This window comes from Phalacrocorax carbo, chromosome 2 (assembly GCF_963921805.1).
Source record: "Phalacrocorax carbo chromosome 2, bPhaCar2.1, whole genome shotgun sequence".
In the NCBI taxonomy this organism is placed as follows: domain Eukaryota; kingdom Metazoa; phylum Chordata; class Aves; order Suliformes; family Phalacrocoracidae; genus Phalacrocorax; species Phalacrocorax carbo.
In genome coordinates this window covers 71,978,228-72,002,240 of record NC_087514.1, presented here as the reverse complement: position 1 = coordinate 72,002,240, position 24,013 = coordinate 71,978,228, and the positions used below count along the sequence as shown (strand labels likewise).

Here is a 24,013-nt window from a genome sequence, read left to right as displayed (position 1 = left end):
CCTCCAGAAGATCATCTTAATTATCTCAATATAAAAATAAAAAAGTATATATTCTCAATACCAAATCAATAAAGACAGTGGAGAATAAAGAAATTACAACAGAAAAAAATCTAGTGATGCTTGCTCGAAACGAAATCAGGTTGAAAAATAGTTGAAAACACCTCCGTGAACAGAGATGACCCTAGTTTCCAAAAAACAACAACAAATACCTGCCACTAATGTGAAGAGGAAAACGGGAAAAATAAACGTAAGAAATTAAAAACAGGTGCCTGGAAGCACTCTGGAAAGGCACTGGCCTCTTCCTTTCAGTTACCCACATAACATAATTTTTGGTCAACTTTAAGAAAACAACTTACACACACTTGGGCCCAGGCTCCCTACTAGTTAGAAGCTGAGTTTCACGGCTTACCATATAGTCACAAGAAGGAAAATAAACTACTGTTGTGATTATGGGATCTATATTGAAAAAGAAACCTTTCAAAACAGACATCCTTCTCTGTCCCAAAACAGGCTCAAACACAACATAACTGCGAGTACCCAACCTACCCTGTCATCTGTTAACTCATCTAGAATCATTTTGCTCCAATTTTTCTTTATACAGTATGGAAGGAAAATCATATCACTCTAGAGTGTTGCCAAAATTTATGAAAGTTTATGTATATAAATAAAACCAGCGCCACAATTCTGATCCCCAGCCTTGCCTTTTAATTCCTGGGATGAAGTTCTTTTTTGGTATGAACGCCTAGCCATGTCCAAGGAATGAAACTATCTCAATTGTTAGGGGTCAGTACTCTGAAGATATTTCTCAAACCCACTTATAAATGGCAGCTTTTCAAACAGCATCTCCATGATCTTGGCCAAAGATTCAGGGGCAGGTGGTGTCAACTATCATACCTCCACTAACATCAATAAACTATGACAGTTTATACTGGGTGAGGACTCCCCATGGGATCATGAATATTGGTTGCCTCGCACAGTGCTGTAACTATTTAGGTCATCAGAAAAGGGGTGCAGTATGCTGCCATGTCAGAAGTGTAGTGTTTTCACCTTTTTTACACTGACTTGGAACATCATGCCTGAACTATAGAATTGTGCTTCTAGACACATAGGAGAGAATAGCTTTTAATTTCTTAAAGGTTTTGCCAGTGTGGTTACAGTATCAAAATTCTTCTAACATAAAGGGGGTTTAAACACAGGGTTGTGACCACAGCTCATCCTAGTTTGCTTAGTAAAATAACTACGTACAACTGAGCAGACGTTCTGCCAACATCACTCTACTGTAAAAAATGAAAGTCCTCTGACTGATGTAGTTAAGCTGAGAAAACTTGTGTCAGTGATCTTATCTCCCTAAATCCCTGTGATTTGTACTATTAATGACAGAATTCATTGAAATTAGCAATGTGCTCATTCAGTCCTTATTTTTAAGAGTATAATTTTTTTTTCATGGACTGGATAACCCAAGAAGTTTTTATTACATTTCTGTACCCTCAGTTTATAAAGCTAAGGTGCATCTTTTATTCAAATACTATCTTATGGCAGATTTTTTCCTGCTCAGCACCATTTTTTTCTTGGTACTTGTGAGGATATCATTGACATTAGCCTAATACTTACAAAATAAATTTATTTTTATGACTGCCTTAAAATCTTATGAAGCATTCAGTAGGAAGGTAGCCAAAGTTCAAGCTGATTTGGAAGTTTATATTTTAAAGGAGAAACTAGGCAGAAAATTTAGTTTCCTGGGATTTCAATTAATAATGTGAATAAAATAACAAAAGTAGCAATTCTTGGTGAAAACAGTAATAAAATGGAAATTTTAGCATCAGCTTGAGACAACACTTTCATACTAAAAGACCATAAGCAACAAACAAGTTAAACCAACCAATTTCAAACCTTTGTATTAAATTCAGTATAGTAGAGCACAATTTGTGAGATGCTTTAACAAAATACTTGCAAGCTCTTTAAAGTAAAAAGATAAAAGGAAGAAAGAAAGGAGAAAGGAGGGGAGAGGAAAGGAGGAGGAAAAACTTACAAAAATATTTTTCCAACTGTCATAGAATTGCAACATTTGCAATTAAAGCAGCACACAAGTGGAGGTCCCTTGTCCAGTGAAGGATTCTCTTAATGAAAATTAGGATGTGGGTGAATAAGGGGGAATAGGGGATCTGATATGCGTGAGCAGATGTGTGGATTTTAAATGTGGAGTTTGGCTGAGGTGCACACAAACACCTGAAAGCATAGCAGACCTGAAATGGCTATTACAAATGCACAAAAACCTAGAGCAAAACAAAATGAATACCTTTAGGAATGTTACACATGAAGTCATCAAAATATTCAGTGAACATTTACTTCAGAGAATAGTGACATTCTCCTTGAATAAAGCAGGTCTGAAAAATTGCATTGCTATAGCAGACCTCTTATAAGTCGGACTCATCTCTTAAAATGATTCAACTGTCCCCTGAAAAACACACATTAGAAGACAGGTGATTTAAAAAATATATTTTACCAGTAGTAATTGTGAGAAAATATGCCCATTCCAAATAGGTGGATGAGATGCTCCTTAGTGTCTTGAACCCACAGGTTACCCAAAATGCAAAGACTGATTTTTAAATATTTGATGACCTTTTTCTGGGGAGGATGTAGTAATCTTTGTTCTTTAAGTTCTGCTTTTCCACCTCCACAAGGCTATGCCCACCCCAAGGTATGTGGGTGTCTCCAGGGGGGACACTGAGGCCGGGCCAGAGAATAAGAGGTAGGGTGGCTGGGCAGACTCCTGAGGGCTTCTCCAGAGCCTGAGCCCAAAGAGGACTTAGAATCATAGAGTGGTTTGGGTTGGAAGGGCCTTTAAATATCATCTAGTTCCAACCCTCCTGCCAGGGGCACAGACACAGTCCACTAGACCAGGTTGCTCAAAGCCCCATCCAACCTGGCCTTGAACACTTCCAATGACGGGGCATCCACAACTTCTCTGAGCAACCTGTTCCAGTGCCTCACCACCCTCATAGTGAAGAATTTCTTCCTTATATCTAATCTAAATCTACCTTCTTTTAGTTTAAAGACATTACCTCTTGTCCTTACGCTACATGCCTTGTAAAAAGTCCCTCCCCAGCTTTCTTATAAGCCCCCTTCAGGTACTGGAAGGCTGCTATAAGGTGTCCTCAGAGCCTTTTCTTCTCCAGGCTGAACAACCCCAACTCTCTCAGCCTGTCTTCATAGGTGAGGCACTCCAGCCCTCTGATCATCTTTGTGGCCCTCCTCTGGACTCGCTCCAATAGGTCTGTGTCCTTATGCTGGGGGTCCCAGAGCTCAATGAAGCACTCCAGGCAGGGTTTCAGGAAAGTGGAGTAGAGGGGGAAAATCACCTTCCTTGACCTGCTGGTCATGCTGCTTTTGATGCTGCCCAGGATAAGGTTGGCTTTCTGAGCTGCAAGTGCACATTGCCAGCTCATGTTGAGCTTCTCATCAACCAACACCCCCTCCTCATCAACCAACACCCCCTACTCAGGGCTGCTCTCAATCCATTCTCTGCCCAGCCTGTATTTGTGCTTAGGATTGCCCCAACCCATGTGCAGGACCTTGCACTTGGCCTTGTTAAACTTCATGAGGTTCGCATGGGCTCACCTCTCAAGCCTGTCAAGGACCTTCTGGACTGCATCCCTTCCCTCCAGCACGTTGACGGCACCATACAGCTTGGTGTCATTGACAAATTTGCTGAGGGTGCACTCAATCCTACTGGCCTTGTTGCCAACAAAGATGTTAAACAGTGCTGGTCCCAATACCGACCCCTGAGGAATGCCACTCATTACTGGTCTCCACTTGGACATTGAGCCGTGGACCGCAACTCTTTGAGTGTGACCATCCAGCCAATTCCTTATCCATCCAGTGGTCCATCTGCCAAATCCATGTCTCTCCAATTCGGAGTCAAGGATCTTGTGTGGGACAGTGTCAAATGCTTTGCACAAGTCCAGGCAGATGACAGCAGTTGCTCTTCCCTTATCCACCAGTGCTTTAAGCCCATTGTAGAAGGCCACCAAATTTGTCAGGCATGATTTGCCCTTAGTGAAGCCATACTGGCTGTCACCAATCACCTCCTCATTTTCCATACGCCTCAGCATAATTTCCAGGAGGACCTGCTCCATGATCTTGCCAGGCACAGAGGTGAGTCTGACTGGCCTGTTGTTCCCTGCGTCTTCCTTTTTTGCCTTTCTAAAAATGGGCGTTATGTTTCCGCTTTTCCAGTCAGTGAGAATGTCACCGGTCTGCCACACCTTCTCAAATATGATGGACGGTGGCTTAGCAACTTCACCTGCCAGTTCCCTCAGGACCTGCAGATGCATCTCATCGGGTCCCACAGATTTGTGCACCTTCAGGTTCCTTAGGTGGTCTCAGACCTGATCTTCTCCTATAGTGGGCAGTTCTTCATTCTCCCAGTCCCTGCCTTTGCCTTTGCCTTCCATGACTTGGGCAGTGTGGCTTGAGCACTTACTGGTAAAGACTGAGGCAAAAAAGTAATTTAATACCTCAGCCTTCTCTATATCTTGGGTAACCAGGTCTCACATTTCCTTCTGGAAAGGGTCCACATTTTTCCTAGTCTTCCTTTTATCACTGACTTACCTATAGAAGTCTTGTTGCCCTTGACATCCCTGGCCAGGTTTAATTCTATCAGGGCTTTAGCTTTCCTAATCTAATGCCTGGCTGTTTGGACAATTTCTCTGTATTCCTCCCAGACTTCCTGTCCTTGCTCCCACCCTCTGAAGGCTTCCTTTTTGTGTTTGAGTTTGTCCAGGAGATCCTTGTTCATCCATGCAGGCCTCCTGGCATTTTTGCTGGACTTCCTCTTTGTTGGGGTGCATCGCTCCTGACCTTGGTGATCCTTGAATATTAACCAGCTTTCTTGGGCTGCTCTTTCCTCCAGGGCTTTGGCCTCTTCAGGGATCTGCTTGGTAGAGTACCATGGGATAAAGTCTGCTCTCCTGAATTCCAGGGTAGTGAGCCTGCTGTACGCCCTCCTTGGCGCCCTGAAGATCTTGAACTCCACCATTTCATGGTCACTGCAGCAAAGGCTGCCCTTGAGCTTCATGTTCGCCACCACCCCCTCCTTGTTGGCGAGAACAAGGTCCAGCATAGCACCCCTCCTTGTTGGCTCCTTTATCACTTAGAGAAGGAAGTCATTGTCAACCCATTCCAGGAACGTCCCAGGTTGCTTCTATCTCCACCTGTGGGAGTAGCAGACATTTGCTCATTCCACCACTGACGGCCTTTACGTGTTTAAACCACAACTAGAGCAGCTACCACACAAGTGTTGAAACCATATCTAGAATGGCTCTGTTGAGAGCCATTAAAAACTTGGTAGAGGTGACAGCTGAGGCAGATGTTTACAGAAAAGGTAAATGGTGAGTGTGGAGCAAGGGTTAGACATGAAACCAGTTACTGTAGGTGGAATATCTCTCCTGATTATATCCTGTAGTTTCTTTCTTTCCATTCTATATTGACTGAATCAAAATCATTGGAGACTAACTACAATTATTACATGATTTACAATTAGTCCTGTTCATCTACAATGGATCATAAACTCCTTTATTCCCTTCTTCTCTGATATACACATCTCCACTAAAAGTAGTGTAGTAGTGCAAGAGGAAGTAACCTTAGTGAGACAATAGAAAAATTTTATTTTGCCCTTATTAATTTTGTCCTTGTTGATGTACTGCTTAATAGTAGTAACAGCTTAATAGCTTCTTCCCAAATGATAGATTCGATGCTCCAGTACATCTAAAAGCTTCAAAGTACTCACTTCTGTATTAGTAGGTCTCCCTTCAGAGGTGTAAGAAATGGTATTGTAGGACCCGAGGAAGAGAATGCTAGTTAACATTTTGCCAGTAGATGTCTCTGCTAAATGCACTGACGGGAACATATTAAGTTTGGAAGTTCAGCAAAATGCAAGTGGCAGTTTGCATCCTTCAGCTGAAGAGCAGGGGTGAAACCAACTAGAAATTCAGCAATTTCTGAAGACTGTGTTTACACAGTCACAATAAAAATAGGGTTTACTTAAAACTCAGTGACTCCCAAGTTAATGAAATACAAATTTTGTCTCCTGATATTATCTCACTAAATAAGAAGAATTCACAAAAGACTAAGCTTATATATTAATATTCTTGAAAGAATTTATGAATGTGGAGTCTTAGGGAAAAAATATTTTAATCATTTAAATTCTAGCTTTTGTGAAAACAAGCAGTCCATTCTTACATCCAACAGAGAACTTTTGTTGCTCAATATTTCTCCTCAAACTAAAAAATCAGTATGTGGAAGAATAAAGTTTCGTTTTAGGCTGAAATAGCACATGGCAGAATAATTATGCCCCTGATGGATAACATTCAGAGGTTCTTGCATTTTTTTTTACATCTATATGTTATTTGGCAATGGGCTTATTTGCAAAGGCACAGCTTCTAAGCAAAGAAACTAATATTAGTTTCTCATAATTGGCACTTGCCGTTAACATACAGCATGATTTTCTGATTAATAATGAAGAAAAGATCTCAAAAGGCGCAGATCAGCTGGAAAAGCATCTGCTTAAAATACACACACGTAATTAGGAGAGGACGTCAAACAGACTTGATTACATATTTCATGGGTATGTGTCAAAGAGTGTAAAGCATTTGACTTAACCCCAGGGTGACTTCAAGAGGATTTACTCTGTCTAGTGTTTGTGATTAGCACCATATAATCTGGATCTGCTGAACAAGTAGAGTTTTACATAATATGCAAATTTCCTTTCACTTTAATTTAGCCCCTTTGGATTTAGCATAAAATCTCTGTGTTGCATGAAGGGCTGAAACAGCTGGATCCAGTTAGCTAGGAAATTAAAAATGTAATAAATGAAATAAGGTAATCCTTGCCATGGTAGCCAGTGCACACTAGAATGGGACCCTGAGAGCTGCTGAGGGATGGCTGAAGCGCGTACCCCTAACAACAGCCAAACCTTCATTCACACATGCCAAAAAGCTGATCCCTTCTCCAATCATAGTGTGTTCTAGTTTTTCATATAACCAAATCTATTTCACCGCCCTGTCAAGGTTCGTTTTCCAGGTGAGTGTTGGTAAAAAAACTGTTCACGTATCAGTCAAGGAAATTAGTATCCACATGGTAACATTTTATTTCCTTGTTCATGTATCAAAATGTAGCAAAAAAATCGCTAGCAATATATTACATTGTTTAAAATGTAATGGAATTAATTTATGTGTAATTTTATTTTCCATTTCCCTTTCAATTCTGTTTTTTAGCTGGAACTATACAGAGATAATTCTTGAGTATTTCTTATACAGGTTTTAAGAATACAACTGCACAAGATTTTTATTTTTTCCCCATTTTAAAAGAGTATTCCAAGGATAACAAGAACCCTAACCTAATCAACAAATTCAGATAGCAAAAAGTCTTCGGAAGGTTTGCACCCAAGTCTAAAAGCCCTCACTTCTCCTTTGAAATCTATGGTCCCACGGGACTTTATACGTTCTCCATCTCTGAGCAATGACAATGACAACTTTGTAGTGAAAATGTCAATTCCTTCAGATCCTAACTATATCTGACACAGAAAATGATCTTGGAGCAAGGCATTACAGACAGAAAGCACTTCTTTTCCAAGATATCTTTTAGCTGTGTGTAGGCGACACTGGATTGGTCTAGGAACCAGAGGATCAGAGCTTCTTTACTCTTGACTGCTGTTAATATTCCTACAGACTTTATCGAAGAGTTGGGTCTTACACCCATTCTCTCTTTATGTAGGCTACAATAATTTCTTCCACTTTATTTATTGAAAGTGACAGATTTCACAGTGCTACCTCAGGCAGAACTGGGCATAGAGCCTGCATCTATAGTAAAGAAAGGTAGGCCTAATCATTAATTGAAACTTGCCTTCCAAATACATTGTATGTTCTTGGCTGTACTTTCAGACAGTTGCACAAGAGTGCCTCACCCACTTGCTCATTTTGTAATACTGATTCTTTAATTGTTTTAATTCCAGCTACAGCCATTAGCAAATATGTGCTACGTTGAGCATGTCTTTCCTAATGCATTAACCACAGTCCCAACAATGGCTTCTTCTGATGCAAAAGAATCAACCGAGCTTTCTTTCCTCCTAATCAGCTTTAACCAGTCATTTGAAAATGAAAACGATCACAGACTTCTGGAGTCAGCGGTACGTATACACTCCTTACATAAGACATCTTTTTGACCAGGACATTCTCACCCTGGAGACAGAATTTCTTTTGCCATTGCAAGATAGTTTGTCTGCTGTCAGACTGTCAGCCTTTCCCTGCCAGAGAAAGCAACATCTACCTGAATAAGCTTGGATTTGGAGCATGAAATACATGTTGCAAGTCAGAACTCACTCACAGAGTAATAGACAGGTGAAGGTTTCCCAAACAGAAAACTTCACACTAAGCCTTCACACTCCTTACGCTTCTTCCAGCACGTTCCCTGTTTTGGGAACCATGAGAAATGTAGAACCTGCCCTGCCCAACAAAAGCCACAGATTTAAGGGAAAGTAAAAAACTCAAAACACTATTTCTACCTCAACTAATCTGACAGTTCAGATTTCTAGTTCCGAAGGGATCATTAGCAGGAAAGTTGTGTAAAAGTGATGTCCTATACCACACTAAGCTAACATCTAAGCTCCCTTAATAGACAATGAGAAGAACTGGTATTGCTGGCTGTAACTTCTCTCATCCTAAATTTCCAAAAAAGGTCAGAGGGATCAAGCTGGCGAAGTACAGTCTGTTCCGCTGATTGTAATGGGAATCTAAATGGTCACCTCGGATATAGGTCTGACATAAGATAAATCCTACCCAGAGATTAAATGCAGATCTGCAAACACATTTAATTACGTATCTCCCTGCTCCCCTGAAGATTAGTATCTACATGTCTTAATAAAAGTCAAGTAAATTCTGTGGCCAAGGAACTCAAGTCTCCCAAGTCCTCATCTGGCTCCCTGACCATTACATTAGCCTTTTCTCATGGCCCCATTGACTCAAATGGGGGAATTCATAGGACCGTCCACAAATATAAGGTCCTCACAAGGAAATGCAACCTCTTGTTGCAAACCTGAAAGTGAACAAGTGCAGGTAATTACTCTGTAGAGGTTCATCAGTAGGTCAGGGCTTAGTTTTACAGCAACCATGTGATGTGAGGTAGAAAAACCACCCTTCTTGTATTATCCCATGTGCAGTAAGGTGCACAGAATTGCAAGAAAATTAGACTGTACGGTTGGTGTTCATATTTGTAAAACTTTGTTCAATGGATAATCTGAATAGGAATGAGGCTCCACGGTTTAAGTAAGGGATAAATAGGATTCATGTACAATGTAATTAAAAAAAATATACTGATTGCTTAGGCATTTGCTGTACTACTGTAAAAAAAGTCAGTCTCTTCGGTTAGGAACACAATGGTTTATGATGAACTAAATAAATAGAGTAGATATAGAAATAGATTAATCACTGCAGTTTATTAAAAGTTCTCCCATCTTGCTTTCCTGGTTGTGTACTACTGTACACATCTCCTGATTTCAGTGATAGGAAGAGAGCAGGCCCAGCATTTTATCATTCTTGTTAGATCACCACCCACTATCTCAAAGAAACTGAACAACCAACACATGGACAAACTCTACTCTTATCAGCTCATTAACAACTATAATATATAGCTACCCCAACATAATGGGGGCATCCACATTCTTATGTTACCAAACAGGGTTGGAAGAGGAGGATTAGCAAAGACAGAAAACAGAAAAGAATGTTCAGCTAACGACCATACTCCTGCCTTAAAGCCTGTATTTGGGAATGACCGGTGTAGGAGTGCACTTTGCTGCTCCTCCGGATCCCGAGCAATAGTTCTTTAAATTCACTGGCTCTTGGCATTTCTGCTGGCTTTAGTAAAGCCAGCACTGTGACCCATAACACAAGACAACTGAGGATACTAACTTGTTCAGCAGTTGTCATATTCCCTGTGCAAATGCTGTTTTTCCTATTCCTTCCCCATATTTGGTTGGGTTTGGTTTGAGCTTTTTTTTTCCTGTAATGATTCAACCAACAGTTAGATGAAGGTGTATAAATGTCACCAAAAAGCAAAGTGCATACTGTGATCTTAATTATTGCAGGTTCCAATAACTTCAGAAGTAATTTCTGATCTCCAACATGGAAGTGTAACTAATAGGACACCTGATACTTGTGACTAATGTCCTCTTCATCTAGGGACTAAACTAGGCACATAAAGGATGGAAGAGGAAAGGCAAGCACAGGTTACACTAACTGGCATACAGGAGACTCTCCTGCTGCCAGCATGGTGGGGTTAAGCAAGATCAGTGAGAAAAGCAAGATCAGTGACTCCAGCATCCTTTCATGTGGAAACACATAAAGACCCCCAAAACAAAATTGCCTTAAGTTTCTTCTTGTAGTCTTCAATATTTGAGATCAGCAATGTACACAGCCCTGCCAAAGGAGTAGTTCTCAGTAACTGCAGACCTTAAGAGCTCAGTTATCACTGGGTGAGCGAGAAACCTGTCAGTGTTGGCCACTGGACTGACACCCCTTGCCATTTCTTGCCTCGGCAAGCCACCACCAATGCAAAAGCACCTGCGGTGATCCCCCAGTTATTAGCTGCCCTAGATTCCTCATTCCAGAATTCTCCCAAGTATGAAAAGACTGCTGCAAATCTCTCCACTATAATAACACTGGATGCCATCAAATGCCTTCACCGCAGAAGTCTTGCTAACTCTTTTGTCTGAACACAGAACAATTATATCTTGCCAAGAGTATATTTTCTGTCAGCTGTGCTGCACTTTTTCTTCATCGGCTCAGCTTATAATAAAGACATTTTCCCCTTCTTTTGGTTTCTAAGAAGCCTATTTTTCTCTCTAGCTGTATTATGCAAAAACACTCAAGACGTTTATGTGCTGTACTACCTCTTCCTGTGTTATCTCTACATGTCTGAGGAATTTTTGGTCCTTTCTTAGACCTCTTCACTGATTACGCAGTTTGTGAATGCAACCCCCATCAATATTAGCAAATGCATATTAAAAAACCCCAACACAGAAAAGCAGTTTTTATTTCCAGAGAGAAACCTTATATACAGATTAAAGTCTGCAAAGGCAGCCCTGGCAGGATTTCTTCTGGCAACTCACTTTTTCAAAGCTTCTCAAATCATGCTCTAGCTGTTCTGCTCTGCTTTCAATGGTACAAATGATGTCTAGTTCGCATTACGCAAGTCACGTAAGAAAGCTAAGAAAACCAGCAAGAACTGTTAGCAGTAATTAACTAACTTTCTTTCTAGTTTGCTTTCTAAACCAAGTTTATCTTGGGGCAGAAGTTTAAAAACAGAAACCGTCACCTCACTATCCGTGAAAGGAGAGGAGAGATTTTTGTCTTTTGACATACCAGTAGTGTCATTATCTGGGAATCAGAATTCCAGATTTTAAGCTCTCTGGATTTTAAGCTCTTACACACTCTCTTCACATTTAGACGTCAAACTTTTCCTTCTGATGCCAGAATTTAAAATGCTCTCTCTTCAGTGTACCCATATTTTCATATTTAGAGTGTGGATGTAGCATCTTCTCCCTACTGTCAACTCATCAAACATTTTTTCTCAGAAGAAAAACCCCAACAATGCTTAACACTTGCTCAAGTACAGTTAGAGAATGTGTTAATTATGAGCAGTGAGCGGTAAGGTGAGGAGATTAGTACAAATCGCCCATATTTCTTTTACGTTAAAGTTCATCTTGTGGTAAATGGTTGGCATGGAGAAAGTAAAATTTCATCAATGATTCATTCTCTCTCTTAAACCAAGGGAAGACTTTCTCCCTAAAATGAAGTATTTTGTAAATGTTGGCCAAAATGGAGCATCCACTTCCAACACACCTATATATCACAAGCCAGACCACATGTATTAACGCCATCTTTAGTCTTATTCTTTTTAAAAGATAAACCCCAAATCCATTAAAATTATGAATGAAAGTAGCACCAAGGATGAAATCAGTAAAATTCACAAGCATCACACCCACGGTCCAAGTTTAGCTGACAAGTGCAGACAATGGCAGGATGTAGTCACAAACTCCACAAGGGAGGAGAAATCTCAGTAATCCCTGACAATCTGACTGAGGAGAAAATCCTTTTCTGGCCCTGAACTGCATGACTTGCATATCCCTAAGCACTTAAACACAAGACACATGAGAATCTTTCCAATACCACTAAATAGAGGCTGCCCAATATCCCCTCACTGACTGAAACCAGTTCTTGATGTACCAGAGGATGGTAAAAATTATAATAGGGCAAAACACAACTCAGAAGTCCCAAAGACCAAGGTAAAAATCAAAGTTAGCATCACCATTTAGCATCCTGCACTGTATTTCACTTTGGCTGTTGTGTGGTATAATTGCCTTTACGAAAGCCAACACAACCTTTACTCTCTAACAACTAATCAAGCATCCAGTGAATTTAAAATGGACTTTCAATTTATCTTCCTTAGGTGACTTACTCTGCATCTTAGAATATCTTCTAGTACCTATTATATTTTCTTGTGAAAAGAATTAATGTTTCCTGAACCGACATTATAATTAAAGTACTCATTCTAACATAATTACAAATTATGTACCTTAGTATCACTTGTACAGCTGATAAAAAATTACTAATAAATATACATACCAGCTAAAGGTTAAGTTTAAAAATCATAAAGACATAAGACCCCTGAAAATGGCTTACATACACACACACACACACCATGATGTAACACTGGCATGAAATATGACTTGTTAAATGGAAATTGAAATAGGTCAAGAATTTAGTCAGATGATATCAGATTCAGAAACAGATCTCTATTCTTCATAATACTACCAAACACTGAAACTCTGATTTACCTTCCATTAGTGATCTCCCTCCCCATCTTCAATAACGACACTGGTATAATCCAGCTACATTACTGTACTGAGTTTGCATGGCAAGGTTTTGGTAGCGGGGGTGCTCCAGGAGTGGCTTCTGTGAGAAGCTTCAAGAAGCTTCCCTCACATCTGACACAGCCAATACCCCTGGCTCCAAGACTGACCTGCCGCTGGCCAAGGCCAAGCCTATCAGTGATGGTGGTAGTGCCTCTGGGATAACAGATTTAAGAAGGGGAAAAAAACCCAAAACTGTGCAATGGCAACAGCAGTTGCAGCCAAAGAGAGAAGTGAGAATATGTGAGAGAAACAGCCCTGAAGACACCAAGGTCAGGGAAGAAGGAGGGGAAGGAGGTGCTCCAGTCGCCAGAGCAGAGATTCCCCTCCAGCCTGTGCTGAAGACGATGGTGAGGCAGGTTGTCCCCGGGCAGCCCATGGAGGTCCACAGTGGGGGAGATATCCACCTGCAGCCCGTGGAGGACCCCACACAGGAGCAGGTGGATGCCCGAAGGAGGCTGTGACACCGTGGGAAGCCCGTGCTGGAGCAGGCTCCTGGCAGGACTTGTGGACCCGTGGAGACAAGAGCCCACACTGGAGCAGGTTTGCTGGCAGGACTTGTGACCCCGTGGGGGACCCACGCTGGAGCAGTCTGTTCCTGAGGGACTGCACCCTGTGGGAAGGATCCACATTGGAGAAGCTTGTGGATGACTGTCTCCCATGGGAGGGACCCCACGCTGGAGCAGGGGAAGAGTGTGAGGAGTCCTCTCCCTGAGGAGGAAGGAGAGGCAGAGACATTGTGTGATGAACTGACCACAATCCCCATTCCCCATCCCCCTGTGCCACTCGGGGGGAGGAGGTAGAGAAACTGGGAATAAAGTTAAGCCGGGGAAGAAGGGAGGGTTGAGGGGAAGGTATTTTAAGATTTCATTTTTATTTCTCATTACCCTACTCTGATTTGATTAAACTAATTTTCCCCAAGTTGAGTCTGTTTTGCCCATGATGGTAACTGCTGAGTGATCTCTCCTTGCCCTTATCTTGACTAACGAGCCTTTTATTATATTTTCTCTCCCCTGACCAGCTGAGGAGGAGAGTGATAGAGCAGCTTGGGTGGGCACCTGGTGTCCAGCCAGTGTCAATCCACCACAACTACATCCCAAAAGAACTTCATCAGTGCTTTTATTACACAGAAGGACACAATTAACAATAACAATACTTTGTTTTGCTTGTTCCTACTCCAGGCTATTTTCAACCCAGCATGACAATTATTATTTGTGTTGGGAGAGCGCAAAGCAAGTACCCTACGAGCTACAGAAAAGTGAGATTCAGAAGTGGTTCACATCTGACAGTGCATTTTGCCACTGAAAAATCTGACAGTTGAAGTGGAAGAAATATGCATAAAGCGGCTGTCCTGGTTTCGGCTGGGATAGAGTTAATTCTCTTCACTGTAGCTGGTATAGTGATGTGTTTTGGATTTAGTATGAGAACAATGTTGATAACACACTGATGTTTTAGCTGTTGCTGGGTAGTGCTTGTACTAGTCAGGGACTTTTCCAGCCTCCTGTGCTCTGACGGGTGCAGAAATTTTTGTACTTACATGTAGAAATTTTTGTACTTACATGAACATACACACAAGCATAATCATAAAGTTTTACGATGAAGAGAGATGTTGAAATTTCCTGCCTAACTGGAAGAGAAGCTTAATTCATCTGGGGTCAAAGATAATGGTGTAGGACTAGCCTGACTTAGTGGAAAATTTGTGGATCATGTGGTGATTAAAGCCCTTTGCAGAATTCCATTTCTTCTTTCACTATGGAGTCCTGTAAGTTACCTCTGGTCTCTTGAAGATGTAAAGAGGCAGTGCTGGTACTTCTGCTTTTCAGTGTGGCACTCCAGAATTTGACTAGAGACCACCAAAGTACCTAGGCTACACCAGCAGTGCAGAAGTTTCAAAATTCAAATATTTGTCCATTTTTTATCTGGGACTCTATTGTTAACTCCATGTTCATCAGATACTGGAGACAAAAGTTATTACTTCAAGCCAGACTTAAAACACTTTCAAACAAACAAGGAAACAAACAATCCCCCATAAGCAATAAAAGGATTAAGCCCAGAATTGAGGCCAACTCACCCCCCTCATAACAGTTTTGTGGAGAACCCCTGTGACAGGTTATCCCAAGCCTCTTCAGCTGCCTTAGACTGTCACCACTGCTATAGGTCAGCAGGCAAATTAAGAGCAAAAATAATGACTGAAAGGTCTCAACATACTCTTAATTCATGCTTCTATTCCACCCTTTCATCCACTGCTACACAGTTTATTCAGGTTCAGGGCTAAATATTCCCCTCAGTCTAGTACTAAGAGATTCTTTAATTGTTTAGCTGGAATAGGTACCAATAGGAGGTTTAGATGGCCAAGAAATGCAATAGAGGAGATGCTACCATCAGCTCTCCCGTTAGGGCAGGCAATGCTCCTACACATTAAACCAAAGCAGCTAGCCCTTTTTACAAAGGAATGTGCTTGTTTAAGATTGCATATTCTTCAGAAGCATTTTATACTACAAGAACATATACTAAGGCTGGTTTCTGATCCCTGGTCTCAATGCAGATCATCATAAAGCAAAACATCCTTACTTGTTTGGGTTCAGTCAGACTCCTGATGAAGTGGATGAAAACTCTGCTATTGATTTCCTTTTGAGCAAGACCTCAAGCATCTAACAGAATACTCCTCACAGAAGTCCTGCTCTGCAAGGAAGAAGAAACTAGAATCCTTCAGATAAATCCTGACAATAAACCTCCACAGACACTAGCAGAAATTATACCAGCCTGAAAAAGACATAGTCAATGTCTCTCTGGACTCAGGTCTCTTTCACATCATTATGTACTTCATGTCTTTATATAGGACATTGAAGAGTGCACTGGAGAAGGGAGGTTCAGACATTACACATTAACTGTGCACATTCCTGAGTATGGAACGCATATTTCAAGAACATATTTTGTTAACCTGGCACACTCCATGTGTGGAAGCATGGCACAGTGCAAGCCTCCTGCACAGTGAGTGGTAAAAGCTTCCCATGCCAGGTGCCACCTCCTGCAACTTTCAGGAGCATCACTGCCCCATGGCAGCAGTGACAGAGAGGTCCATTTGAGGGGCTGAGCCAGGCAAGCAGCAGGCTATCCTGAAGTCAACAAGGCACATGAATGTCACCCTTCACATAGGGCTTTTGGCTTGAAGATGAGCTCAAATTTTTATCTGGGACTTTAGCATTAGCTCCGTGTTAAGGGCTTCAAAGATACTCAAACAGTGGGAGCCTCTGAAGAGAGTTTCAAAGTCATGAGACACCCTAGCAAGCTAGAAAGCCTGCACTGGCCTCTGATCCCAGGCTACCTGACCTTTGCTTAGGGAGATAAGGTCACGTTAGTAAATGTGCCAGAGATCATCTTCTCAGGGAAGTCCACTGCAAAGAGACCTTTGCCAGGTTTGCACTAGTTTCCCAAAACTGGTGTGACTGGAGAATTTTAATTCCATAAACCACAGGCAAGATCAGTATGGCAGGCTGTGAGCTTGTTTATGAATCTCAAAGGTAGTTGGCTCTGCGCTTAGCCATGGACACAATCTACTGCACAAATAGGCCCTAAGCAGTAACTGGAAAGGTCTGTCTCCCACTCTTCACAGCTCAATATGCTCCAGCCTGTATTATAATATCCTCTGCCTGGAGGGAGGTGTTAGCCCTCGGTAGTGAGAGAATCATAGACTAACTTAGGTTTGACCTCCTGACGTCATCCAGTTCAACCTCCAGCTCAAATCAGTGGCAACTTTAAGGCTAGACCAGACTGTTCAGGGTCGAGCCCAGTCAAACTCTGAACATCTCCAAGGACAGAGATTTCACAGTCTCTCTGGGCACTTGCTCCAGTGTTTGACTACCCTAATCCCGAAAAATTATTTCTTTATGCCCAGTCAGAATTTCCCTTTTGCAGCCTGTGACTGTTGTCTCTTCTCCTTTCACTTTACACTTCAAGAGGCACAAACTGCAATACAATTTCACAACCATGTGCTTTTCTGGGAATTTCCATAAGACTTACAGTGCTAAGTTACATCAAATATAGAACAAGATGAGAAAAAAATCTCCAACGTCATAATGCTGCTTTCCACTAACGTGTGGCAAAGTACCCACATAAATAAACTGCTATGAAAAGTCTTATTCTGGAAAGTTCGTTGTTAGAAGATAGATACATGCACAGTGGGACTATATCTCCTATTTAACAAAAAGCTTTGGAGTGTACTGTAAACTCTTTTTCTTTTGGTTCCTTTTTTAATCTGTATTACCAAATGGCTTTTCTGCACCTGGTCAAGTTGCCTGGTCCTCACACACAGCAGGAGCCCTCACTGCATCAAGTCTCAATAGGGTGCAGCTCAACTACTTTCTACTTTAATTTTCCTGTTGCATTTTTGTGAGTGTGAGGCAGGCTAGATGTGCTTGATGTACTCAAGCCTCGTCTGTGTATTTGTGAAGAGTCTGTGTATTTTGTTTTTTTCCAAACCAGGCTGGAATAATCCAATATGCCAGACTTGGATAAACCAATTACACTCAGGTCTGATCTTCACATTGATGAATGTGGATAATAAATCTAGAAAGAAAAATTAGGCTACAGCCATAGGAAATATGATCAGAGTTGTGCCCTGAGTACAAATATGGACCTTCGCTCTTCAGTATTAGAGTTATGTTAACTGACCTGTGAGCTTTTCCAGAACATCAAATCCATGTTTCAGAGCAATGATATCAAGAAAAGAGACTGTGCCGTCTTCAAACCTAAAGGATGGAACAAATGAGCACAGTAAACAAATCATGCAGCTATGGTACAGACTTTAAATCTATTTTGATAGTTATTATGTTATAGTCAGTGAATCTAACTTCCAGAGTGGGAAGTCTCTTCCCTTAGGGATTCATCTTACAGTCTTGTAGTGTCCTATGAAGCAAAAATATAGTCTTCAAAGTTACAGAGGCTCATATGAACAGCTGCTTGCACAGAGAAAGTTATATTTTCCCCCGCATGGGCTACTCATGGGTTTTGGATTTTTAGAGTAACGGGTAACACTTGTGTCTTATAAGCTAATGTTACAAGGTCCTGAGCTACCTTCTTACAATGTCAGAAAATGTCAGGAGTAGGTGAGGAGACAGGTGGAGACTTTGTGTTTGCCCCCTGACTCTGATGTGATTACATCTAATACAGTTGAGTTAGAAGGCCAGAAGAAATCTTAATTACCTGAAGAAAAGCGGAAGATCACTAACAAGTCTCCCTCAACATGCTTTTCCCGTAACAAGCTCTATACAAGGGTGAGGGAAAACATACATCCCCAACCAACGTCTTTTAATGGAAACACCAAATGGAAACAAAAATGACAGATTTGATGAACTACTGCAGCCATTTCCACAGTTCAGAAGGAAAAGGTGCAGCTCCAAGGTGGGGATGTATTCAGGAAGTGGTACCCAAGAGAATTTCAAAGGGACAGAAGGGACACTATATCAAGCATCAAAATAAGTTTTATTTAGGCTTTGTGTGCACCACAGTCCACAAGAGGTTTTAAGGAATGATCACTCAGCTTGCTTTACCACAAAGGGCAATGCAGAATAACGCTGAGAACCGACGAAGTCAAAACTGCACTGAACTGACCACCGTGTAAGGCTGAACCTGGGGTCACAGCAACTCTCTAAGAAGAAAGGAGCTATCTTCAAGACTGTAGCAGCTAATGTGGAAGTGAAACCACCAGCAACAACCCCAAATCTAATGGTTCAAGTTTAAAATGAAACTCTGACCATGAGGACGAGACCTTCCCAGTAACCTAGTGTTTCCTGAATCTTTCTCAGAAAGGGCTGATGCTGTCCACACATGACTGGACAACGTGGAGCACAACAGAGGTACTCTTGGGCAACAATACTTTACAGGCACATGTAGCAGACAAGAAAATAAGGGGATTGCTTTTTTTTTTTTTTTTTTTCTGGATGTATCATTTTTCATAATGCATGTAAAAAGCATTTGGTGCGACAATTAAATATGTATTGTGAAAAGGCTCAAAGGTTAAAAATGTCAGACTTCAAATGCTTTTTCTTTAATAAAACAAACCTCTATGGAATAGCATAATAGCTCTCACTTCTACAGTGATTTTTCTTACTTATCTTCTATTTCATTTTTCTATAGTTTTCAAATAATTTAAACACTGCAAGTGACACTGTCAGGTGAAGGACATATAAAGCTTCCAAAAATATTTGGGAAAGTTCCACACAAAAGAATAATGCAAGAGCATTGTGTATACATGGCAATATGTTCAGCTGGGATAAGAGAAGACATATAAAGGCAGAAAATAATTATAAACCAAGTGGTAAGAGACAGGTGGTGGACTGCTACAAGGATGAATGGCCCAAAAGAGAGCGCTCATGCTCACATATTTCAATAAAAAATAGGCCAAAGAATCCTTCTTAGGAATTTCTGAATCTTGCCTAGTAATAATTAATAGCAAAGTCTATTGCTCCTGAACTTCAGGGAAGAAACCTTGCTGGTTGTCAGTGATGAAATTTAAAATGGCCACTTGTGATTTGAAAGAGACCTAACACTAGGAATATTTTTTACAGAGACCTGTGGACCAGTATCTGAAGGAAGCAATACTCTATCCAAAAAGCCAGAAAAATTGGGGGAGGAGGAGGAAGAAGAGATAAGGCAGAGGCTAACAGTGGTTTTGGAATTAAATGCTTAAAAACATTAAAAACTTGCACTGGCTGCAGGAACTGTCACAGTGGTCCCACACGGCTGCCAAGGAAAGATTACAGAAAGGATCCGTGAGGGCAAATTGACCTGCCCTGCTCAGTTACTGGCAATGGCTAGCAAAGCAAATAAAACACTGGAACTAAAGACCAGAACACAGACACTGGCACTGTGCCCATCAAGAAAACTGCACAACCCTCAACAACCTTATCATTATCAGGACAGAAAAGCATTTGAAAGGGCAACAAAGCTGCCAGCCTAGATCTTCAAAGGCCTCTGAATCTTACCTATAGTAAAAGGGGAAGTGAAAATTGGATTTATGTTCATTAGATGTTATTATTGACTAAGCAGACAACTGCAGTATATACATTGCTAAACAACAGAACAGATGCATGAACCATGTTACTGTTCTAAGATCTTAAAGATTTTCATGGAAATGGACCAGAGCTTAGGAATTTCTTTTCATTCAGAAAAAAAAAAAAGAAAAGCAAACACAGTTGTGGGGTTTTGATCAAACATTATGCTCCAGAACAGCACAATCATTGTGGCAGTATATGCATCCTGCTTTGTTTTGTCAGATGCACGTTATTTATTCTTTCTGGATCACAAAAAAAATTGCCTGCTGGGAGATCCATTGCAAGAACAAGAAGCCATAAAATTGAAAATAACACTAAAAATATTTGCTCAAAGATATGGGCAGGTCTCTCTCTTTACAATTTAGATATGGACTATTTTGCAGCATTCCTCTCTTGTATTTTGTATGTTCATATGCCCCCTCTATTTCTGCGTTACTAGCTTTCCATTTCTGATAAAGAAAGCACTAATATTTAGTTATTCCCATAATATGCATATTTACACTACATCCAGTGCATTTGACTCTCACATATACTCTTCAGATTTACTGAACACCTGATGTGCAATTTCATGTAAAGCTGTCATCTGCCCCATATTTCCAGCTATTGAATTGATCATTTTGCTTTATCCCCAGAAAAATTTACAGGAATCATCTACAAATTCTGACATTTAGTAAATTAAGCCTTAAGTGCTATAGCAGTTTTATTTAGTACCGTGGCAAAACATGAAGGTAACTATTCCCCTCTTGGGACACAGAAAGCTCTCTCCCAGAATATTTAACTGTATTTAGGAGAACAAACATGCTCCTTGCATTGCAAAACATTGACTTCAACGGATACTCTTCCGTTTGATGCAATTGATGCTTCAGATAAATTGTTTCCCCACTCAATGGCAGTTGCAGTGTTAGAATAATCAGTTTAGGATGAAGTCCATTTGAATGCTGGTCTAGAAGCCATTTCCTGAAGTAATAAAGGTTTTGCAGCTGATGATGTATAAAGGATACTTGCAAAGCCTAATACTGCAGAATACCAACCCAAGAAACAACAAGCATCTCTCTCTTATCTAGTTCTTACTATAATTGATCCCACTTAATCACGTCTGGGATGAGCTCAATTGCTTAGCTGATTGTGTTTGTGAAAAGCTGATAGCATTTCACATCAACTTGCTACCTGGCAAACTGGTTAAAGCAGCTCGTGGCATAACAAAAAACAGAGCAGGCTGCCTAAATCTATCAAGGAGTTATGAAGCTGATGAGCTGCTCTTCTTTTCCAAGTCACACAAGACCTGCTTCTAGAAGCAGCAATTTTCCCTTTGAGTCACGAGAGAAGACTGTTGCTTACAGAGAGAGGTCCCACCTTTAGGATCTTCCTAGAGATGGAAATAGGCTAGTCTTTCTTTGAGTCCTTGTTCAGTTGGCTGTTGTGACACTTCTCTGTTAGGCTTCTGCATACAAATGTTATTTTGTAAAGCCACTATCTCACTCTTCAGGGCAACTGAAACAAGGAAGGAAACTGTGACATCTTGGGCAGTTTGAATTTGTCCTCTCCTTAGCCAGGTCACCTTTGCATGGAAATATGACAAGACCCATGGCCTGGACAGATGCGACTGGAAATAAAGTGCTTAAGAGTTAAACAAACAACTCATGTTTAAAGAGAGGACTTATGAGTAAAATTTGGTGGAAGGCAAAAATATTACCCTGGAGTTGGACAGCACTGACTTAAGTCAGGATCCCAAAAGGGACCTCAAGACCAGTCAGCCAGTGCTGAGGTGGTGAAATATCTTGCATAACATAAGCTATCCTGTATATGGAAAGTACACAAGGCATGACTTTTAGGTATTTTGGGTGTGAGCACCTGCTTCTGTGTTCTGGCAAGGCTGACTTGCTTAGCAGGCAGATGAGTGATTCAGCTGGGTTTTTTCTCAATTCATTTGCCCAGACGAAGTAAAACCAGACACAGAGCCACTGCACACGTGCATCTTCTGTCCAGCCCAGAGCTTTGAAACTTTGATAAAAGTCCCATCACAAGGTCAAAAATAATCCCGCTCATTTGAGAGCATTGCTGAGTCAATGCAAAGTGCATTGAAGGAGGGTGGGGAGAGGCAGGGGGGAACATCACTGCCAGCCATCTGCCACTCTCCTTTACACAGAGGTAATGGCTCCATTTAGGTCAAACGAGCAGAAGTCATTCCTGAGTTTCTAAAGCAGGTAAAAGTGAAACCAAATCCACAGAGAAAGCCTATTTCTTGAATAAGCTGCTTTTCTTTTCTTTTTTCTTTTCTTTAAACACTCCTCAAGAGTGGAGCTGCCCTTTGAAGTGAGTTGTTACATGAGTTCCTTTCATCTTTGCAATTCATTTATTTTCATCTAATTAAAAAGTACAACAATACAGAGAGGTTCCTGGTATGCAACTGAAAGTAGTTCATTCAGATCCTATTTTTCACCTCTTAGAGAAATTCTGTATTATCTACACGTGAAACAACTGTCTTGGCAAATCTAATTTTTACATTTATACATTTACCTGTTTATTCTATATTGACATTTGCTGGAATTACAGTAGCACCAAGGGTATACAGTGTCAAGCTTAGGGCTGTAGGAACAGACTGTTTTCAGTCACATTCATGTTCTTAGGTTAGTAATTGCTATCTCTGATATTAACAGGGGAAGGGATCTTAATTGGTCTCACTGCTTTCCAACATCAAAACCCAACATTTGCACAAGGAGCTATATTTGTTTTGCTTTTCTTTAACTTTAAACACATCATTACTGGCCTATGAAACCTTTAGGGCCCTATGCTGCTCTTTAGCACATCTATCAGCTCCTCCTGAGACAAAGTTCTCGGGTATCTTTCCAGGGTGTTTGTGACTTTCCAGAGGACGCACTCCCCTTGGTCTGGCTTCATCTCCCACGGATGATGCTCTTAATTTTTAGCATTTGCCAGTTGTCCGTATTAGTCACTTTCTTAACTGGGTGAAACCCTGGTCACATTAACACCAACTGAATTTTAAGGCAGCATCATGCAAGATCAAGCATTTATCTGTGAGCTTTTTGGTCCTCTACTAGTAAAACTTTGGAACAGTACCTGATCCCCAGGCCACTAACCTCAGGTATGTACTCCCTTTGCACTGAATATCCTTGTCTCACAGGTTGCATGCCGCTGATGCAAGTAAACAAAATTAGGAGATAGTCTGTTGTAACGGGCATGTATGCTATCATTAAACTCTGCTTTCATAATAAGCCAACTTTTGCATAACTGCCTGCACAGGAGCATGCTACAGCAAGCCAAGAATTAAATGCTAGGAGAGCAGTAAGAAATTACAGACCTCTGAATAAGACATTTACTCCTATCACTTCAGCAACTCCTTTTTACCTCTGTTAGTGGTACATTACATGTTCATGAGTGATGTCTGCTTCTCACAGAATGAAAGGAGAATGCTTATCCAATACTCGAACAACACTCACTTGTGGAGGAGAAAACTGAATTAATATATCCATCTATTTTTATTTCTCAAATGTCCCTGTGCACTTCTCCCTTATGTGCAATTTGGTGAACTTCTAATTGGTAACTTTGCTTACTAGCTTAATATCTAGAAAAATTCTTCCCCTTTTGCACCACAGATTAGCAGTCCTCAGGTCTGTTATTCAAATCAGGCTGAATGTCACATTTTGATTTTGCAGATTATCAGCTCCTCAGGGCTCTGCTTTTCAGTAAAAATCACACTTCTGACAACTATGCATCATGACTACTTTCAGCTGTATGTGATTTTTAAAATAAAATTAGATATCTTATACTAAAACCATTTTTACAATTAATAGTTTACAATATATTTTAAAAAAATATTTATACAAGAACTTTGCCCATATGCATTTAAATCATGCAAAAATTAGTAAGTTATATCTCAGGGACAACACACTACCCCCACCAACCCCTACACAGACCCTGCAAAGTCAAAGAATAATAAAACTACTTTGTTTTCCCCACCAGAAGAGCCACTGGTCAC

At 40.8% G+C, this 24,013-nt stretch overlaps 1 protein-coding gene across 2 annotated transcripts in view; it reads right to left on the bottom strand.

Annotated features, from left to right (window-relative positions):
* The window catches only part of MOCOS (molybdenum cofactor sulfurase), a 227,698-nt gene that overhangs the window by 87,164 nt on the left and 116,521 nt on the right, over nt 1–24,013 (bottom strand). For both annotated transcript variants that reach the window (XM_064443252.1, XM_064443253.1), the window contains exon 5: nt 17,636–17,712. In XM_064443252.1, coding sequence (XP_064299322.1) covers nt 17,636–17,712 — 77 coding nt within the window. The remainder of the gene's footprint in view (nt 1–17,635; nt 17,713–24,013) is intronic.